At 42.5% G+C, this 22,198-nt stretch overlaps 1 protein-coding gene across 4 annotated transcripts in view; it reads right to left on the reverse strand.

Annotated features, from left to right (window-relative positions):
- STXBP4 (syntaxin binding protein 4) overlaps nt 1–22,198 on the reverse strand; it is a 280,286-nt gene that overhangs the window by 17,065 nt on the left and 241,023 nt on the right. The window contains exon 19 of one of the 4 annotated variants that reach the window (XM_055388706.2): nt 3,038–3,147. The exons of the other annotated variants lie outside the window; for them this stretch is intronic. Within the exon in view, the coding sequence (XP_055244681.2) occupies nt 3,139–3,147 (9 nt within the window). The 3' untranslated portion in view covers nt 3,038–3,138. Of the gene's footprint in view, nt 1–3,037; nt 3,148–22,198 lie in introns of those variants that run through there. 4 annotated transcript variants of the gene reach the window in all.

Here is a 22,198-nt window from a genome sequence, read left to right on the forward strand (position 1 = left end):
CAGGAATTTGGTTTTGGACATGTCAAATTCCATCAGGGCGTTGCTCCCATCCCCATTGTTAAACAGGGGTCTCATTATATATTGCCAGTGAAAAATGCACAGATAATCCAAAGCAGATAGCTCCTCAATTATTTATATTTTGCTGTACTGCATTATATGATATTCTCCCAGCAAGTACATTATCCTATTTATATTTTGCTTATGTGAGTATTCACCTGGGTTTACAATTTTGGAATGTGGTCTGCCTGAGAAGAGCAGATGAGAAATCTTAGGAAGCAGGAAACTAGGAGAGAGCTAATAATAGCTTAGCATTAGGGTCTAGGCTGATGCCAAAGACTATCTTGTCTTTACCAGTGGCTGGTGATCAGTCTCTCTGCTCATGGTCATGGGTGGAAAGACTGGGATGTGATCACTTATCCTTTTTTCAGTGTGACACCTGGTACAGATGCCACAATATCTACAGTGAAGTATCACGTTAAGAGTGTCCATGTCCTGAAGTGGGTAGGTGCTCACTGGAGCCGGGCGGGGCCACATTCCAGCTTTGCCACTGACTGCATCCTTGTTATGTGTGAGTTTTATGAATTCTTTGAGCTTCAGTCTTATCATCATCTGTCGAACTGGCACAACAGTAGTTCACTCAAAAGGTGATGCAAGGATTAAATGAGTGAATACATGTAAAGTGCTCAGACTACTGTTAGACATGTAGTAAGTGCTCAGTAAACATTTGCTTACTGCTGTTGTGAAGATGCAGTTTAGGGGTGGGAAAGATCCAAGTTCAAGTTCCAATTTTGTGGTCATAAACTTTCTGTGACCCTCAGTTGCCTCATCTTCAAAATGGCTGTGATAAAAAAATATCTATATCCAAGAGACATGAGCACTGCATGAAACCGTCTACATAAAGCAGGCAGCAGATGGCCTGACTTGCAGCAAGCACTCAGAGAACAGATCTAGATCATGAGCAAATGAAACCAAAATCTCGTAGGGTGACTTGAACAGACCCATATCTTGAAACACCATGGAGACCCTTTATATACTTCCAGAGGCTGCTGAGGAGCCAGAGCCCCAGAGAACCTGATGCCACCAGCTAGAATTCTTATTTCTAGACAAGAAGTCCTAGGATGGAAGGGACAAGCCCAGGACTGGATGCAACATGTCTATGCTATGCTATGCTATGCTATGCTATGCTATGCTATGCTATGCTATGCTATGCTATGCTATGCTATGTTATGCTATGCTCTGTTATGTTATTATTTCAAAGGAAGAAGACAAAGGAAGAAATGATAGTAGTCTGAAACACATGAAGAAAAAATAAACTCCAAATTAAACCCTCAGGACTCCATTGTGCCTGAGAAAGGACAGCAGGCTCCACAGAGAGTAGATACTCGGATGGGCTTGTGTTGGGAATGGAACTCTTGACACCCTTCCAACTAAGTCCAGAATGTGGTATGGGGCAAAGCAGGGGATTTATATGTAAATCATGGGAGAATGTGCATGTTTTATATTTTTCAGGCCAGGACAGCAGCATTCTGAATCTGTATGTTCCCATCATTCAGTTCACCCACATTTACTGACTGTTCGCCATTAGGCCAGGAGCTATGGCAGCCATTGGTATACAGAGGTGGATAAGATACCATCTTTACCTTCAACTGTCTTACAGGACAGTAACAAGATAGGCATATACACAGCTAGCTCAGATGCAACGCTGGGTAGAATTTAATGCTTTATCAGAGGAGGTGTGGGAAGCAGCTCAAACTTAGCAAGAGTCATCAAAGATGATAGAGAAAGGACAGCTTTGATCCAGCCACAGTGCAGAGGTGAGAATGCAGGAATTAAGAGAATGCAGTCCCTGTCCTGAAGCAGCCCCACAGCCAGTAAGGCCCAGGATTGGCAGTGTGTGGCTCATCTGCCATGTGTAGGCAGCTGATCTTATCCCATCGTAGAGCTCAGCTTCTCCGCAGTAACCACCTTTTGCCTCCTTCGACCTCCTTCCACATCGAGCTATCACCAGCTTTGACATTATGGGATCAGAAACTCACACTAGAAGGACTCCTCAGTGATTATCTATTCAATGTTTTTCTTTATTTTATTTTATTATTATTATACTTTAAGTATTAGGGTACATGTGCACAACGTGCAGGTTTGTTACGTATGTATAAAGAGCTTCTGCACAGCAAAAGAAACTACCATCAGAGTGAACAGGCAACCTACAGAATGGGAGAAAATTTTCACAACCTACTCATCTGACAAAGGGCTAATATCCAGAATCTACAATGAACTCAAGCAAATTTACAAGAAAAAAACAAACAACCCCATCAAAAAGTGGGCAAAGGATATGAACAGACGCTTCTCAAAAGAAGACGTTTGTGCAGCCAGAAAACACATGAAAAAATGCTCACCATCACTGGCCATCAGAGAAATGCAAATCAAAACCACAATGAGATACCATCTCACACCAGTTAGAATGGCGATCATTAAAAAGTCAGGAAACAACAGATGCTGGAGAGGATGTGGAGAAATAGGAACACTTTTACACTGTTGGTGGGACTGTAAACTAGTTCAACCATTGTGGAAGTCAGTGTGGCGATTCCTCAGGGATCTAGAACTAGAAATACCATTTGACCCAGCCATCCCATTACTGGGTATATACCCAAAGGTTTATAAATCATGCTGCTATAAAGACACATGCACATGTATGTTTATAGCGGCACTATTCACAATAGCAAAGACTTGGAACCAACCTAAATGTCCAACAACAATAGACTGGATTAAGAAAATGTGGCACATATACACCATGGAATACTATGCAGCCATAAAAAATGATGAGTTCATGTCCTTTGTAGGGACATGGATGAATCTGGAAACCATCATTCTCAGCAAACTATCGCAAGGACAAAAAACCAAACACCGCATGTTCTCACTCATAGGTGGGAATTGAAAAATGAGAACACATGGACACAGGAAGGGGAACATCACACACCGGGGACTGTTTTGGGGCGGGGGGAGGGGGGAGGGATAGCATTGGGAGATATACCTAATGCTAGATGATGAGTTAATGGGTGCAGCACATCGATGTTTTTCAAATGTCCTGTAGGGATGACGTTTTTTGGACTTTATCCCAAAAGTTCCAAGGGGCTCTCATCAGGGCAGCTGGAGGTAAGGAAATAAAGGAAAGAGAAATGAAGCCACATCCTCTTTAATTTCAACCAGAGCAGTTCTGTTTTTATTTATTTTAATGGTCTTCGTTTTCATGTAAGATTTCACTTAAACAAAGGGTTATGCAGCTGGAAAAGGTTTGGGAGGCACTAATTTTATTTTTATAGAGACAAGATCTGGAAGAGAAATGGCTTTTCAAGATATCAGAGTCAGAGAAAGCTGAGAGCCTGGGTTTCCAACTTGTGGGCCACTGAGCTTTCCACTGTGCCCACTGCCTCCCTGTGAAGTGGGAGCACATCTGCAGGGGAGCCTCAAACTTCTCCCTAAAGTGAGTGGAGCAAGGTCGTGTGATGGGTTTACACTGGGGAGGGAACGAAGGAGCGTGGAAGAGCTGTTGTTTGTGGGCACTGCTTGGCACCTCCCCCTCCCTGCAGGTCAAGGTGGTATTGGGTGGGGATGTAGAACATAGGCATGTGCTGGGAAAGAACCCAGGCGCTTCTCCCTGATTCTGGAAAATAGAGCTCTGTCGGGAGCTTCCTGGGAGTGAGAATTGGAAGATGGCAGGAAGTAAGTGTGTTTTGAAAGAGGGACAGCTTAGGAAGTGCCCCAGAAGAAACAGAAGTAAGCAGCTTTTCCCTGGGCACCAGAAACTTGGGCAGCTTTTAGGCTAAGGGTTCATTTGCTGAATGCCTATAGGGGAAACAAAAGTGAATGGTAGGTTTGTGTTCTGTAACATAAAGAAACCTATAGCCCAGTGAGGGAAGTTAGAACAAGTACATTTATAACACAAGGGTGAAAGAAAGAAGGCCAGAAGAAATAAGGAGACACAGACCACGGGAGCTAGACCATTGTGAAGGGGAGATCGCTGGCAATGCCTGGTGCAGGACGCTTTGAGGTGGAGCTTGAAGCCATGTAAGCCAGCAGGAGATGGGAAAGGACACTGCACACAGAGGGCACAGGAGGAGCAGGGACAGAGACAGGTCCTCACTGGCTCTGAATGGGAAGAGGGGTACTTTGGTCTGGCTTGAGTATACAGTCTCTGAAAGGCTATTGTGGACTGAATCACATTCTTCCAAGAATCTGAGGTGAAGTCCTCAGGGGTCTCTCTTCTCTGAAATATCAAGCAGGCCATCGTTGACGTAGGTAGCTTTGGGAATTTGGTTTTGTTGCCTAGGGAGAGGGAGCCAGGTTCAGATAGAGATGGTAGGAGGCTTCCAAATGAAGTAACATTTCACCTCTTCTTCCATTCCTTTCCAGAGGTAGAAGGTAAGAGCTGATGACCTATGGGGGCCTGTGAGCTATGGGGTCTGGGAAGGTGGTATGTGGATGGCATTCACTTGGAACTCTGTCTTCCTCTCCTAACTTGGAAACTCTGTCTTCCTCTCCTAAAACAGCTTGGAAACCAGCCGGAGGTCAAGGGAAATTAGTAGCCTCCCCAAACCAGGATGAAAACGTAGTTATTGTTTCTTTGGCACTTCCCCAGGTTAGCCACCTGACACAAGTCAGGGAGAGGAAAAGGCGTGGATCACAATGAACCAAGAGCAGCTCCTCTCTCCTGGTGAAAGCGTAGAAAAATGCCAGAGGTGGGGAGTGGGAAGGAGACATTAGAGCCAGCCTTGAATGACGTGGCTGGATCTGATGAATTTCAGTGCTTACAAAATTAAGTCATTATCAAAGAAAACTTGGGGATAATGAAATGCTTTCCAAGCTATCTGGTTGCCCTTGATAAAATAATTACATGTCCCACTATGGATGTGTGACCAGGTGAACCAGGGTTACCGCTCAGAGTCTCAGGCTAGGGAGCCAACAGGTGAACATCCTTTTGAACTAATTTTGAATATTTATGTTTTCCTTTTTAAAAAAAAAAAACATCAAAATTAGAATAGAAGTATGCCTGCTGTGTTCTCAAGGTTAAAAGACAAAAATCCATCTCTAAACTTTTGTAAATTTTTAATGTGCATTCTCTAATAAACCTGCAGTAGAATAATATGAAAGAAAAACCATGAAGATACATTTTTTCTTTTTTTTTTTTTTTGAGACAGAGCCTGGCTCTGTTGCCCAGGCTGGAGTGCAGTGGTGCGATCTTGGCTTACCGCAATCTCCACCTCCCAGGTTCAAGCAATTTTCCTGCCTCAGCCTCCCCAGCTGGGACTACAGGCATGTGCCATCATGTCTGGCTAATTTTTGTATTTTTAGTAGAGACAGGGTTTTGCCATGTTGGCCAGGCTGGTCTCAAACTCCTGACCTCAGGTGATCGGCCTGCCTGAGCCTGTCAAAGTGCTGGGATTACAGGGGTGAACCACCGCACCCGGTCTTACATACATATACTTCTGTGCTTATTTGTCCTCTCCAAATTTCTTCATTGAGCCTGCCTTTGTGATTTGCTAATTTTTTTTTTTTAAAGAAGCAAGGGGATTCCTTGTTTCCTTCTTCTCTGGGAATAAAGGGGAGACATTCGATTGTAGAATCTGGTTTCAAATCCCCTCACCTTTAATTCTTGACATACACAGCATATGTGGTATGCAGAAGTGGTCCTAGCTCAAGATGTGGTCTGACTCTGCTAGAGTGGAGAGGCAGAGGCAACAGCCTCTCTGTCCTTAGTGACCCGAATACAGCAATGTGGCTCAAGCTTACACTGGTGTTTTTATTAGGCTGTCTCATGGTTAGACCATTTGCATTTCTAGCAGGCTAAGGATTTGCATTTTCTTTTTGTGTGCCAAGATTGGTCAATGCTTCAAGCATTCTGTCCTTGAGCTATCTGTGGCCAGAGAAGGTGCCAGTATGGGTCCCAATGAATGGGCTCACAGGGCAGGGAGTGTAAGCCAGAAGTCAAGGCAAGAACAAGAAGATCGCAGTGGCAGAGGAGACCCCATGGTCAGAGCCAAAGGGTAAGTGTTTAGTCAGAGTCAAAGAATGGAACAAAAAATCAGGAACTGAGGTACCCAATGGGTCAAGAAATGAGTTAGGCTGGGCACGGTGGCTCATGCTTGTAATCCCAGTGTTTTGGGAGGCCAATGCAGGAGGATCACATGAGGCCAGGAGTTTGAAACCAGCCTGGGCAACATAGTGAGGCCCCATTGAAAAAAATTAGCTGGTGCATGCACCTGTAGTCCTAGCTACTCAGGAGGCTGAAGTGGAAGGGTAGCTTGAGCCCAGGAAGTTGAGGCTGCATTGAGCTATGACTGTACCACTGCACTCCAGCCTGAGCGACAGAGTGAAATCCTGTCTCTAAAATAACTGAAAGAAATTAGCTGATTACCCTGGTGACCTTGGGCAGTAGGGCTCCAGTGCTCTAGACCTGGGCTGTGTAAGGTGTCTGAGACTGAGTTTTTCAGGGTATTGGCCATGTAGCTTGGGAATGGCATGGTCGATTTTCAATAATTTAATTTAGCTAGCCAGATACGTGATTGATTTGTTGAACCCAAGTGCATGCTTTGATATGTATCTCTATTAAATTCAGTCTTGCTATATTCAGCCCATTGTTACAGCTCAATAAGATATTTCTGGGACATGATTCTGTCACCCATGTGTTTGCTCTCATTCCTAGCTCTATGATCTGGATTTGTTCAGAATGTATTCCAGGTATTTATACCAATCTGTTGAAGTTCATAATCAAAGACCCCGGCTGCATCCTCCAGAGATGGTTATTCAATCATACATCAATTCACTCACCTTTTACCTTCTTGTTTATGAAAATAACCTGAGAGACTCCACAAAATCCTTTGTTGTAGAGCGTTCCTCACATACATCAGTTTAATGACCTTAACCAAAAAGACTTAAGGTGAATTTAACAAGACTTGTTGTACTTGGCAGATTATATCTCTTCTCAGCTTCTCAGCGTTTTCTCCTCTAAGCTAAGTATCTCAAGGGCTGTACTTTTTTTGACACCAGAAATGGGAATAATGAATTGCAATGTAATAGAGTGACAATAAGCTAGATGCATTTACATAGAGAGAATGTCCAAATTTGCATTCATTCCTAAAACATTTTTATGGTTGTGCAGTCACATTGACTGAAGATTCCAGCTGTCTGGATACCTAGATACTCACAAAGTAACCTGCTCTTGGTACTAGATATGGCCTGGGTCCAAGCAATTAGCTCAGTTTGTCTAGAAATGTTTTGATCAGTTCCCCAGAACTGAACAAATTCAGGAAAATCCACCCATGACAAACATCTGCACATTCAATAAATTCATTTGGAAAAAATGTTTCTTGAGTGTCTACTTTGTGACTGGCACTGTTCTGGATACTGGGATACAGCAGCAAATAAGATAAAGTTTCTTCCCTCATAGAGCTTACATCAGAGCAAAAAGGCACATAATAAACAAGTAAGCAAATAAATAAATAAATAATAGGATTTTAGATAGTTGTAAGTGTCATGAAAAAAATAATGCAAGGTAGGGGCTAGAGAGTGACTGGTGCATGGCTGCATGGTAACTGATTATGTCTATACAATCAAAATATATATACTGATTATGTTTGTATAATCAAAATAGAATTTGTAATATGAATTCCTCTCCTATGGCAGATGTTTGTGTCCTTACTGCAGGACATAATTTTTTCAGTTACAGAGGGCAGGAAAGCTAAATTGAAATGCATATCAGTTTGGAAAGTGAACAATTTGTATGAAGGGAGAAAGATGGTAGGATGTGGTAGGTTATGGACTGTGCTATTGCACTGAAACCTACAGTGGACACAGTGAAATGGTAAGAAATGAAATATGAAAGTAAGAACATTACATAACTGTGGTTCAACAAGAAAATATATACCCAAACCTAGGTGACGTCTTATAGACTAGATATGATATAGCCCCTTTCTCCCCTCACCTCCCAAGCCAAGGTTAAAAGGCATAAAGACAATGAGTGTGCAGTTCTGGGCTCTTCTGACTTGACAACCTGCTCACTGTGTTTGAGCTGCTAGGCCAACTCCATCTCAGGTGCATCACTCGAGAGAGGCGTTGGATACCTGCTCACTCGTGCCAGTATGTATTTTACTGGTTTATATTCTGTGTGGTGCCTAGTAGCCAAAAGGGCCATTTTAAAAAGTCAACAAAACCACAGCTGAGTCTGATATCAATTTTGCCATCCTCAGACCTGCATCAGCCTCAAAGAAGGGTGGTCTAGTTCAGGATAAGAATAATCACTTCACATTTTAAGCACTTTCTATGTGCCAGGCACTATCTCATATGTTTTACATGGACTCATCTCTTTCACCTCTTACAACAAAACAGGTAGTGTATCGCATGTTTATAGCAGCACAATTTGCAGTTGCAAAAATATGGAACCATCCCAAATGCCCATAATCAATGGATAAAGAAAATGTGTGTGTATATATATATACACACACACACCATAGAATACTACTCAGTCATAAAAAGGAATGAAATAATGGCATTTGCAGAAACCTGGATGGAATTGGAAACCATTATTCTAAGTGAAGTAACTCAGGAATGGAAAACCAAACATTGTATGTTCTCACTCATAAGTGGGAACTAAGCTACGAGGATGCAGAAGCATAAGAATGATACAATGGACTTTGGGGACTCGGGGGAAAGGGTGGGAGAGGGGTGAGGGATAAAAGACTACACATTGGGTACAGTGTACACTGCTTTAGTGATGGGTGCACCAAAATTTCAGAAATTACCACTAAAGACCTTATTCATGTGACCAAACACCACCACCTGTTTCCCAAAAACCTATAGAAATAAATAAATAACTTAATTAAAATAATTAGGTAGTGTATGAATTAAGATGGCTAACTGCTAATATCAAATAAGTCCCCACATGAAAGGTGATTCCAGGTTGACAAAGGGGCTCTGCTCCACACAGTCATTCAGCTACCAGGGATGTTGGAGGTTCTGCAACATCTAGCCAGTGGAAAAGTAAAGAGGAAGGAAGATAGTATATGGGAAGTTCTTATGGGTTGGGCCTGGAAAGGTTGAACAACACTTCTGCTCGTATTCCACTGGCTAGAAATAAGTCACATAGCCACCCTTAAAACTGCAGGAGAAGCTGGGAAACGTGCTCTCACTGTGTGCCCAGGAAGAAGAAGCAACAAGGAACTGTTATAATTATCTTGAATTTTTAGATGAAGAAACTAAGGCTCAGACAATTTAAATATCTTGTCTAAGATAGTAATTAATTAATTAATTCAGTCAGGATGCTGGTGTTGAAACCAGGTTAGTCTGACTATCCTAGAGACATTCTTAACCAATACGTTATATGGCCTCTTGAAGGGACATGCACACAGGCTTTGGCGACTCTCCCAGATTTCCCCTGGAAAGAACTGAGCACACAATGCCAAATTTTGCCTCTGCAATCCCCATTTTTCTACACATTTTTGGCTAAACAACCCTCTTCTATTGCCATAGACTTTCTTTGGTTAGGTTAATTTTTATTAAGCTGGGACAAAATTGCCTTTTCCTTCATCCAGGAAAATTTTTCATATCATATTTATGCATTAATTTTGCTGTCAAACTCTCAGAAATCTTGGGTGCATTTCATCGTTTCTCCCACTTAGATGATTCTGCTATTAGTCAATAAAATCACTATACTTTCTAGGCATCACTTTTACACCTGTGCATTCAAAACAGTTAAGCCAACACTCTCTTTTGTTGTTGTTACCAGGATGTCCTCTTCTCAGCTGTTACCACTCTGAACTCCCTTGATAACACAGTTCTGCTATCTTTAGTCAGTTTTACTGACCTCATGAACACACTGCCATCATGGGAGTAGGCAAATCAATGACAGCACAGAGGTTTAAACTTTCATGAAGGTTTATAATTATTCAGGTCCTGCCCTGTCCATCTTGCAACAGCAACGTCTTTCTCAATTCCTTCTCAGTTCTGCAAACATGCTTCCCTCACCATAAAATCTACACCTCATAATATGCAAAAGGAAGGAATATTTTCAAGATCAACAGGAGAAATGAGCTTGTCTTTTGACCCCAGTTCAGTAGTGTTTGTCATCAGGGGCTTCATTTGGTGATGGAGTGGTCCATGATATGCACTGATAGATCAGCAATCAAAAACCTGCCCCTCTTCCCAATTCGACATTCCAGCCTCCTTATCCCAGAGAATGATGCTCAGAACCACAAATGTCCTTTTCAGTATGAACAGAATATGCAACTATGGGCAAGGTGAAATTATGATTTTGACGATCTAACTAGATTTTGACCAGGAAAACCATATCTTTCCCTAAGAAGAAAGGGAATGCCGGTTGTCCCTGCAGTGTCGGATTTGGGGGAAGAATAAAAGAACTATCCTGAATTAAAAGGATAAAGAAATTAATTGTTTATCATAATGTTTTATTAATTGTTTATCATTAATTGTTTTCATAATGACCCTATGGGCCCCTTGGGAAAAATAATGAGAAATGTAATGGAGAGCTGGTGATATTGGATGTTTGCCTTATCCAGATATGTTGAAATGTAAACCCCAATGTTGGAGGTGGGACCTGTTGGGGGCTGTTTGGATCATGAGGGTGGATCTCTCATGAATGGCTTGGTGCCTTCCCTATTGTGGTAAGGGAGATCTCACTCTCTTAGTTCACATGACAGCTGGTTGTTTAAAGGAGCCTGCCTTCTCCTTCTCTTCTCTTGCTACCCCTCTCTTGGTCCCACCCTTGCATGTGACCCAAGGGCTTTCCCTTCACCTTCCGCCATGATTGTAAGCTTCCTGAAACCCTCACCAGAAGCAGATACCAGCACTCTGCTTTGTGTATCACCTGCAGAACCATGAGCCAATTAAACCTCTTTTCTTTATAAATTACCCAGCCTCAGGTACTCCTTTATAGTAATGCAAAAACAGACTAAAAGCTGGTTTCTGTGACATGGTGATAAAAATCTTTGAGAAAGGTAGTAGAAAAAGGCATGTGAGGGAAAGTGCCTGAGTGAGCAGGAAATTCATTCTAAGGGGGAGAGATGAGAAAGTCATAAGATGCTGGATGGGAATGAATACTTTCGGTCCAGGAGGTGCTACCACTTGTTTCTCTGCACCTGAGGAACTTATCTGAGGTGTAGTGGGAAAGGGCGGCAATAACAATACTAGACTGTGTGTCCACGAGGTCAGTGACCATCATTGCCTTCTTCTCCACTGTGCCCCCAGTTCCAAGCCCAGTGCTTGGCATGTCATAGCTGCTAATTTAGTATTTGTTGAACACATGCTGCATGAGTGAATGAAAATGACAAGAGCCAGTCTCCTTTTTGGGATTGCTCGTAAAGAAGTTATCATATTAGCAGGGGTAAAAACTTCCCCCATCAGGCTAGAGTAATATAGCCCGAAGGCTGGGGATGCAGCAGAGGGGTACAAAAGAAGCCCTGATGGTAGAAGCCACCAAGTGGCAACTGAGGTCACAACATGACAGAATGGCAAGAAATGAATGCATGAACTCCCACCCGACAGGGTCTGCCAAGGGAAGGGCATGGACAGGAGAATGTTGGGGTCAACATGTTTACTGAAGATATGATGTCAAGCCACTGTCATTGTTCTCTGTGCCTTAGCAGTGCCTTGACTTCTCTCCTTTTATTTTTTCTTGCTTCTCATCCTGCTTGAAACATGCTAATTGTGATTTGGAGCAATGAGGCTATATTTTTTTTTTTAATGTTCCTCCCTGAAACTTAAACCTAATTCTGCCTTGTGGAGGAAGACACCCAAATGAGTCTAATTTCTTTTCTGCAGGTTAGTCCTTCAAATAGAGAAAGATAGGCTAGAAAAGATTGCCATTTTCCTTTCATCTGAGAAAGAACGAGAGATTGTTTCCTTCTGCTTACATTCCAATTGTGGTTGTTGGAGAATTTTGCTCAAGCCTACCTTCTAGGCTCTCCTCGCCTTCTTGAGGCTCAAGGGAGAATTTAATTAATATATCTCCTCAGTTCACTTTTTGGACAATTCCAAAGTCATTTCATGTTGGAGGTATATTAATCTCCCTTTGTTACAAAGTTAAACATATGTTCACTGTCCAATATGTAGGACCCATTGGGATAGAATTTCTTTATCATTTATCTCACATTGTCAAATTTATAAAATTAAAATTGCCTGTAAGCAGATAATTTTCTGAGTACCCAAAGCTGATACTGATCAATAATTCCCTTCAGGTAAGAATGTCTTTATTTCTGCCTTTTGTTTCCAGGGATACTTCTGGTGTAGGAGAGCAAAGATTTGGAAGAAATCTGTCATGGCTGATCTCCATCACTTCAGTTTGCTTTGAAGTGTACTTTTTGGCAATTAATGAACATGTACATGTCTCTCTCCCTACCCTTAGGCTCAGGAAACTAGAATAGAAAGGAAGTGGATGTGCATGTGGTGAGTATTGTTAGATGGTTGGAGATTTGAAACGTAAGTATTACAGAAATATTAAATAAAGTTTGGTTCCTTCTTTCACACCGTGACCTGTTTCCTTTGACTCAGCGGCATTAATTGCCTCAGAGAGCATTCATGAAAGGGAGGCATAAGGAAATAAGAAAAGAGGCGAATTCTTTTTCCTTCTTGTATTTGAATTCCAAATGGACTCTTGAAACTCAGAGCAGAGGCATTAGTTTTTAAATCTAAAGCTTTTATTTTTGTGGAGAAGGCAAAAGATGAGTTGGTTTCTTTTTTCTTTTCTTTTTTTTAAGTTTCAAAGGCTAAAACTCTGCAGAAAGCCAGGTATACAGTTAATTCCCTCTATATATTGGGAATGGAAAGTGACAGACTGGGTAAAGAGAAGCTTCAGAGAAGGATAAGGGAGCTTAGCTGCCAGTCAGACCCAGAGGCAGGCCTGGCCCAGTCTGCCTGCCTGGGAATAAGCCTGGAAGGGATAGATGATAGCAGACCGGAGCCCAGACAGGGAGGGCAACCCAAGAATAGAGAAGCTGTGTAGCTTCCTCACCAGATAAAGCCTGAGGGGGTGGCAATGCTTTAGAGAAGTCCCCTAGCCCTGCTTTGGAGAGTAGCTGTACAGCATAAATGGGAATAAGGCAGGTCTAGGCAGGGAGGGCTTGAGATAGCATCCCCCCACCCAATAGGCTCTTATAACATCTGAGAGGCAAGGGGCAACGTCCAAAAGTTCTACATGCCCCTTAGAGGGACCTAGAGTGGCTGACAGTATGCTAGCAGTGGCGGATCTGGCGGGGTCTGCAGCAAACTTGATTCTTGCCTCCTCAGAGGAAGGAATTTGGCTGAGGGGCATATGTCAGAGTGAGAGACCGAGGAAAGTTTAAGAGCGGGAGTGGGAGTTTATTTAAAAGTTTTAAAGCAGGAATGAAAGGAAGTAAAGTACTCATGGAAGAGGGCCAAGTGGTTGACTTGAGAGATCCAAGTGTGCTATTTGGCCCTTAACTTGGGGTTTTATACATTGGCATGGTTCTGGGGTTTCTGTTTCTCCTCTCTTCATTTTTCCCCTGGATCAGACTGTCCGCATGCACAGTAGCCTGCCAGCACTTATGAGAGGCTGCAGTGTGTTTACTGACATTGTATGCATAATCACTTGAGGTGTGTTTTCCCTTACCAGTCGAGTGTTCCTAGCGGAAAGGTCATATACTGGTTAAACTCTGCTATTTTGCCTCTTAGTGCACATGCTTGAACCCACTTGCCATACTCCTGGGATCTTACAGGAAGCTGCTAATCACCAGCTTCAGGTGTTTTCTATCTACTGGGAGAATGCCTTTCCCTGGTGACAGCTGTAGCCAATTATTATTTCAGCTAGACAGGTTTTTTTTTTTTTGTTTGTTTTTGTTTTTTTTTTGAGATAGGGCCTCACTCTGTCACCCAGGCTGGAGTGCAGTGGTGCAATCTTGGCTCACTGCAACCTCCACCTCCCAGGCTCGGGTGATCCTCCTGCCTCAGCCTCCCAAGTAACTGGGACTACAGGCACATGCCACCATACCTAGCTAATTTTTGTATTTTTAGTAGAGACAGTGTTTCATCATGTTGGCCAGGCTGGTCTCAAACTCCTGACCTCGAGTCATCTGCCCACCTTGGCCTCCCAAAGTGCTGGGATTACAGGCATGAGCCAACATGCCCGGCCTCGCCATCACCTGAAGGTTGCCTAATGTTCTTAGGAGTGGGTGGCAGTAGCAATGGGGGGGTGGGCTGGGGGCTCTCCTGCCCTGCTCATATCTGCCTAATTACCTACTCTAATAAGATTTGCTTACCCAAGAACTTGGCCATCAGAACAAGAAGGATGGCCTCTATGCTCCTACCAATGGAAGGTAAGGCAGGACAGAGAATATGCCAGTGTAAGGGTTCCCACCCTCCAGGCTGTGGACCAGTCCTGGTCCGTGGTCTGTTAGGAACCAGGCTGCACAGCAGGAGGTGAGCGGTGGGTGAGCAAGCAAGCATTATGGCCTGAGCTCCGCCTCCTGTTAGATAAGTGGCGGTATTAGACTCTCGTAAGAGCGCAAACCCTATTGTGAACTGTGCATGCAAGAGATCTAGGTTGTGTGCTCCTTATGAGAATCTAATGCCTGATGATCAAAGGTGGAACAGTTTCATCCCAAAAGCATCTTCCCCTGCCCATCCCTGTCCATGGAAAAATTGTCTTCCACGAAACCAGTCCCTGATGCCAAAAAGGTTGGGGACCACTGTGCTAGTAGATACAGAAGGGACTCAAGGCAATGACCAGAGTTTATATAAGGGGAATTACATCCCAGCAGATTCCATCAGATATAGGTGGAAAGCTGCAGACCAGATACCCTATCCCACCAAAACTCTCCCCATAGTTAGATGCTACTTTGGGGGTGGGTGGGCAAAACACTAAGTCTTAGCTTGTACTTCCTGGAAAGAAAATCAACTAATTGACTGAATTTATCTGCATGGAATAGATGGTTTGCTACAATCTATTCAGATAGAATGAAGGCCCTGACTGGTTATGAAGCTGAGTTAGAGAACAGTTTTGCAAAGTTATGTTCTTTGCGTTCATGAGTTTTATGGCCTGGTAATTAGTGTCCACTCTTTCAGTTAGGGGTTCTGCCTGGCAAAGGCCCTGCTCAGAAACCATCTGATTTTACTCGATTTGAGTTCCTTTACAGGTTTCTTAAAAAGGGGAGTTTCATCTGACATGGATGCTTTAGTTGTAACTCGGTCCATAGATGGAAGAATGGAGCAGATGACCTTAAGGGTCCATCCCTTGGTTTACTGGTTTGATTGGGCACTTTTACAAATATCTCCTGCTATGTAAACTTTCTATCATTAATTAATTGGATTTCAGTTTCCTAAACTGCTCGACCATCTTCATGATTTCTTTTCTTATTTATTATTATAAAAATATTAAAATGTAAACAAATGCAACTGTTATGTTGAACATAGGAACTCGAAGGATATAGAGGACAACAACCTGATTCCGTTCCTCCCCCTGCACTGCACAGTCATTAGGAAGGGCACATTCTTTCCTACCCTTTTGGATACATTCCAGGAAGGGCCCTGTAATATTTCAGGCCTCTTTGAGATAATTAAAAAGTCTTTGGGTCACTTTAATCCTGTAAATATTCTCAGTCCAGTTCAAAGTCCAAACTGCAAATTTAAATGAAAAGCTCCCATTTTCTAGCTTTGGGTGAGCATTTCTATTCCTTCACCCACTTGCTAATACCATTGCTAATACTTCCAGAGTCAAAATGGGTAGGGACGAGGGTGGGAGAAAGGAGGTGGCAAGTGGGCAGGGAATGTCTTCTTTGATTGATATTGTGCATTTCCACTCTCTGGGCTCTGAGATGTTTTAAGGGCACTTTCTCTTGAAATGCTTCGTGGGTGCTTTGCAGAACCCCTAACACTAAGGAGGTTCTCTGGTTTTCTCACTTCCAGTTTCCTTACCTGGAGGATGTACACCTGGATTTTCACACTTTTTTTTTTTTTTTGAGACAGAGTCTCACTCTGTCACCCAGGCTGGAGTGCAGTGGCCTGATCATGGCTCACTGCAGCCTCCAACTCCCTGGGCTCAAGTGATCCTCCTGCCTCAGCCTCCCAAGTAGCTGGAACTACAAATGTGTGACACCACGCCCAGCTAATTTTTAAAATTATTAGTTTGTAGAGACGGGGTTTTGCTGTGTTGCCCAGGCTGGTGTTGACCCGCTGGCCTCAAGCAATTCTCCTGTCTGGGCTTCCCAAGGTGCTGGGATTACAGGCATGAGCCACACACCTGACCTGATCAAGTCTTCTTGTGCTGCCAGATAGCCCTACTGGTTCTTACCTGGTCCCAGGAAAAACAGATTTCTTAGATCTGCTGTCTATGGGGGGCAGTTTCTTCCCAACCACCACATCTACTCTCTGCTGGAGGCTGCTGTGGCTTCTGTCCTGTGGATGCCTCAGGCATGAATCAGATTCTACACCACGGTGTCCCCAGCTCAGGACACACACAACCAGTTTTCTGAGTGGCCCCAGTGGAGCTACTTTCACTTGACTTGAGAAGCAAGCATCCTACACTCTTCCTTAGGGTTCATGCGTGTCCTCCGTGTGTTGGTGGGTGGTGGTAGAGGGGATAGATGAGATGAAGCACGCACACTGCTCTCTCTTCTAAAAAGTCTCTAATTTGCAAACTCTCCCCACCTCTCCAGTTTTAATCCTGATAGATGCTCAAGAGAATAACAGGATAAGCATCATAAAAATGATTCTCAGCTGTCTCCTTTGATAATCCTAGAAGGTGAAGTATCTCTCACTTTGGAATAAAGCATGGACATCTATGGACTTAGGTTTTCAGCCATTTTAACAAACAGTGAGAAGATGTAATAAAATATATTTTTAACAGCATAGCAAATACCTAGGAATAAGTAAACATGTATGGTATTAATGATGGAAGTGTACTGAGATACACAAAAGAGAATGCAAATAAATTGAGACATTCCATATTTCCAGATAAGATGACTAAATATTATAAATACAAAAATTACGATAATAACCATATATTGAACACTAAACATGTATCTGCCACTATGCTAGGCATTTTTAATTTTTAGCTCTTATAATCTATAACCTAAGAATTATTATCCTCATATTTCTGGAAGGAATGTGCATGGATTCATTCAATAATTTATTCATTCTTAACAGATAAGTATTTATTGAGTGCCCATTTTGTGTCACGCTGGAAAGAGACTATGAATGACTACACCATGACCCTGCCCTGATAGAGTTTATAGTCCAGGGAAGAAAACTGAAGCTAGGGAGGATCAAGTAATTTGCCCAGGGTCACATAACATGAAAATAGCAAACAGTAGATTTGAACTCTTACTTTAGAAACTTATGTTCCCAAGTGCTAAGTATAGAAACAGCATTCCCCGGCAGGGCGCGGTGGCTCATGCCGGTAATCCTAGCACTTTGGGAGGCTGAGGCGGGTGGATCATTTGAGGTCAGGAGTTCGAGACCAGCCTGACTGACATGATGAATCCCGGTCTCTACTAAAAAAAAAAAAAAAAAAACAAAAATTAGCTGGGCATGGTAGCATGTGCCCGTAATCCCAGCTACTCAGGAAGCGGAGGCAGGAGAATGGCTTGAACCCAGGAGGCGGAGGTTGCAGCGAGCCAAGATCGCACCACTGCACCACTCCAGCCTGGCAACAGAGCAAGACTCCGTCAAAAAACAAAAAACAAAACAAAAAAAAACAGGAAACAGCATTCCCCAAACTAATTTGTAGGTTCAGCATGATTTCAGTAGGACATTAAATCAGTGGGGAAGCTTGTCAAATGGATTCTGAATTTCATCTGAAAGGACAAACATGAGGATATAGTTAAGAAAATATAGAAAAAAATTAAAACCAATGTGAAGCATCGGATATCAAAATAAATTACCCAACTACCTTAACTTTTAGGTAAGCTGCAAAAAACAATAGGGAAATAAGTGGAACAGAATGGAAAGCTGTAGAATCATAAATAATGTGTGATGAAAGAAAATTTACAAATAACAGGAAAGGGAATATTCAAAAACTAGTATTGAAGTAATTGCAAATTTGAAAAATTCAAGTGAGAGTCTTACTTTACACTTCACAGGAGATAAATTTCATGCAGTTAAACTGTAATCCTAGCTCCTCGGGAGGCTGAGGCAGGAGAATCACTTGAACCCGGGAGGTGGAGGTTGCAGTGAGCCCATATCTCGCCACTGCACTCCAGCCTGGGCGACAGAGTGAGACTCCATCTCAAAATAAATAAATAAATAAATAATAAAAAAAATTGCAGTGGACACACATAAATCAGCATGATTGAAATGAATGATGCTCAAGGCTGGTGCGGGTGGAGTGAGATCTCAGCCTACCTCCCCTCTAGTGGGAGCCATACAGTGACAAATTTCATGGGGGAGGCATTTCACAATAAAAGTCCTAAAAGCTTTAAAATGAGCACCTCTTTGAACATGAAAACTCCATTTCTAAGAGTTTAAAGACATAGCTGGTCTCAAGTTTATATTTAAACAATGGCTACTTCTCAGACGTACTTAAAATGGTGATTAATTAGACATAATCTTTACAAACAATGATAGGGAACTCTTAATGATGATTTATGCCTAACTACGGTGGGATATTATATAGCCATTTAAAGAAATATTGTTTTCAAATAATAGTCAGTGGCAGAAGCAATGATAACAATATAAGATCATATGAAAAAGAGCAGGGCCCATATTTATGCATAAGGCAAGATACCAGTTTTACAACACATGTGTGTTCTTGGGTTTGTGTGTATATATCTTTATTTAAAAATATTAGAAGGAAATACAAATAGTATACACAATATCTGTGCATATTTTAAGTGGGGAAAGATCTACCTGTCAAGAATCAGTTTATTCATCTTTCTAATTTTATGATTTTATACTCTAATGAAAACATTTTAAATTGGCACACTTAGTAAAACCATCCTCTTATTTGTGGCATTTGTTATTTCTCTTTTGAACTTTATCAAGAGAAGTAATACAGGCCTCTCAGATGGCAACCTGCCAACATCACAGAGCAGGATTTTAATGAATTCCCTCCTTCTGAGGCCTAATTTAAGCCCAATTTAAAGTAAACAAAACAAACATATTACTCCATAAAGGGGAATGAGCGCTCCTTTGTTGTGCAGACTTTGAATTTGAATCTCTTTAGAAAAAGAAAAATAGAGCAAAAAATGAGCTTAATAAGCTAGACTCCTCTTCTGCTCAGGCTTTTCTCATTAGGGTTTAATAACATAAAATGCCATTAAAAATTTAGATTTATAATATGGTGTATCTGTGAATTAGTTTTCTTCTCCCTGCATGTTGGGAACAAGTGAATATTCCAGATACAGGGGGTCCTGCTTGGGAGATAATCTGTGGCACATCAGTGGGCTCGGTCCTTTCCATCCTCCTTCTTTCTCTCCCACTAAAGATATATGCACACGCAGACATGAACATGCCTGCATGCACACATGAACATGCTCACATAGACGCATCCTTACCCTAACTTGTGTTGTAAACACAAGTTGCAATGTTAGTATAACCAGGGATGCCCAACCTTGCACACTCAGCCTGCCTCTTGGTGAAGCTCCAAATTCCACAGAATGAAGAGCCTGATTCCAAGAGGAAAATCCCCTCGGAAGAGGGAAGTAAACGGTGGGATGCAGAGCCACGTTCTCAGAAAGCCAAAGCTATCTTTCAGCCCATGATGTGACCTGGGAGACAACAATGACATGAAGTTCCCTGTTGTCCACAGCATCAGCATCAGATGTGAAACAGCATTGACTAGTTGAGCACGTGTCCTCAGCTGCTCGCCCTTATCCAGAACAGGTGGACTGTACTTTAAAGACAATGGCCATGGTAAGGGAGGCATGTGTCTGCTACATTTTGTTTCTTTGAATTTCCACCTTATTCTGTAAAGTGGCTATTTTCATCTCAGATGGACAGATGAGGAAAGTGAGGCACAACTTGCCCAAGTAGTGTGTCTAGGGCTTGACTCTTGACTCCCCAGCTCTGGCCCTTCCTTCATGCCCAGCTCCTCCCAGCTGAGGGGACAGGTTTGGATGAGCCTCAGCTGGGCCTGCGTATGAACTGGCATCTCTGCTGCCTCTGACCTGGTTCTAGCACAATCCTCAACAGATAAGACCTACTCTTCTCCCAGCTCGTTTCCTTCCCCAGATGAATTGTTAGAAAGAACTTTGTTCATAGGGCATTTTCTCTTGGATGCCTCACTGGGTCTCCTAACACAGTCACTATCTGTCCGTCAAAAGTGGAAAATAAACAGTTTTTTTTTTTTAATCTTCAGACTCCTCTTTCAGCCTTCTCTTCCAGATTACTTTCCATCCCTCCTCTTTTATAATATAAGACTTAAATTTTTTTAAAAAAATGTTTTTGAGATGGAGTCTTGCTCTGTTGCACAGGCTGGAGAGCAGTGGCATGATCTTGGCTCACTGCGGCCTCCACCTCCCAGGTTCAGGTGATTCTCCTGCCTCAGCCTCCTGAGTAACTGGGATTACAGGTGCCCACCACTATGCCTGGCTATTTTTTTTTTTTTTCCTGTAGAGACAGAGTTTTACCATGTTGGCCAGGCTGGTCTTGAACTCCTGACTTCAAGTGACTCACTCGCCTTGGCATCCCAAAGTGCTGGAATTACAGGCGTGAGTCACCGTGCCCAGCCTTAAAATGTCTAACTTATAACTGAAACTTGTTTACACAAATATACCATCTCCCCGCAGGTCTGTTTTATTTTCAAGATTCTTGCCTTTAATTGTGGAAGAATAAGCTTTATTCACTACTCAAAGATTTGCAGGATCATAAAACAACATGGATGTATTCTTCCTCCTTCTCTCCTTTCCCTCCCTTCCTCCCTCTCTCTTTCCTTCCTTCCTTCTTCCCTCCCTCCCTTCCTTCCTTCCTTCCTTCCTTCTTCCCTCCCTCCCTTCCTTCCTTCCTTCCTTCTTCCCTCCCTCCCTTCCTTCCTTCCTTCCTTCTTCCCTCCCTCCCTTCCTTCCTTCCTTCCTTCCTTCTTCCCTCCCTCCCTTCCTTTCTTCCTTTCTTCCTTCCTTCCTTCCTTCCACCAACAGGGTGACCTTTGTGCAACTCCTTTGTGCATAAGAGTACTGATTTTTCACGTTGTACCTATGTAACTATGAGTAGCAACCACTTTCACTATCAGAAGTGTCCTGATTTGAGTGATAAATTATATGGTCTCCCAACCCACCCAACAAGCATTTATGGAACATCTTATAAACACCTACACAGCACACCGTACTGGGTGCAACAGGTGCACAAAAGCAGTTCACAGTCTGTAGTCAAGTCAACAGCACTGTTTCTCTGCCTGTCACTTGGGCACTGCTATGAAGTGCTATGAAAGATTAAATTGCCATGGATTTCTGGAGGCAGACTTCCTTGTTTTTTAAGCCAAGCCCAGATTAGAACTTGGACTAAATTGACCAAAGAATTTCAGTTTCCTCATCTGTCAAAAGGCTGTAATTATGAAGCCGTGGAGAGGATTAAAACACATTATGTTAATAAGGCATCTAGTATAGCCTGGTACTTTGAGACTTAAGACTGCCAGCGTTTATCAATATTTTATTATTATTACTACCATTACTATTTTATTGTTTTCTTAATTACAAAAGAATTGCATGGTTATTATAAGCAAATTCAATAATACAGAAATAGAGTGAAAAGTAAAAGTCACCATTCACACTGGCCTGCAATTCTACTGCAGAGATCACCGGCATTAACACTTTGTGGGTATCCTAGATCTTGTTCCGCTCAACAAACTACATGTGTTTGCACACGTGCGCACGTGCGTGTTTGAGAGTGTGTGTGGCATAAATGGGACAGAGTGCTAAATGGGATATTTCCTATTGTTTCAGATTTGAAGTCAATGCATTAAATTTGAAAACAATTGGTGATGAGGGTCCCCGTATTCTAAAGAGAAGCACAAAATACACCCCATAGGATTTTCTAAAACAAAGCAAATGGAGACCAGTGACATAAATACTAACAGCTTAGTAAAAGTAGACTAGAAATCAATGTGAAATAAGAGTATTTGAAGGGAATTTGTAGGAGTAGAGAGGTCGTTAGCTTTTCTCTCCTCCTCTGTTTCAGGCCCAGTTAGGGGGCTCCCTATGTGAATAGCTCATTCCTGTGTGGGAGGAAAGGGGCACTCTATTCC

This window comes from Gorilla gorilla, chromosome 4, assembly GCF_029281585.2.
Source record: "Gorilla gorilla gorilla isolate KB3781 chromosome 4, NHGRI_mGorGor1-v2.1_pri, whole genome shotgun sequence".
NCBI classification, from domain to species: domain Eukaryota; kingdom Metazoa; phylum Chordata; class Mammalia; order Primates; family Hominidae; genus Gorilla; species Gorilla gorilla.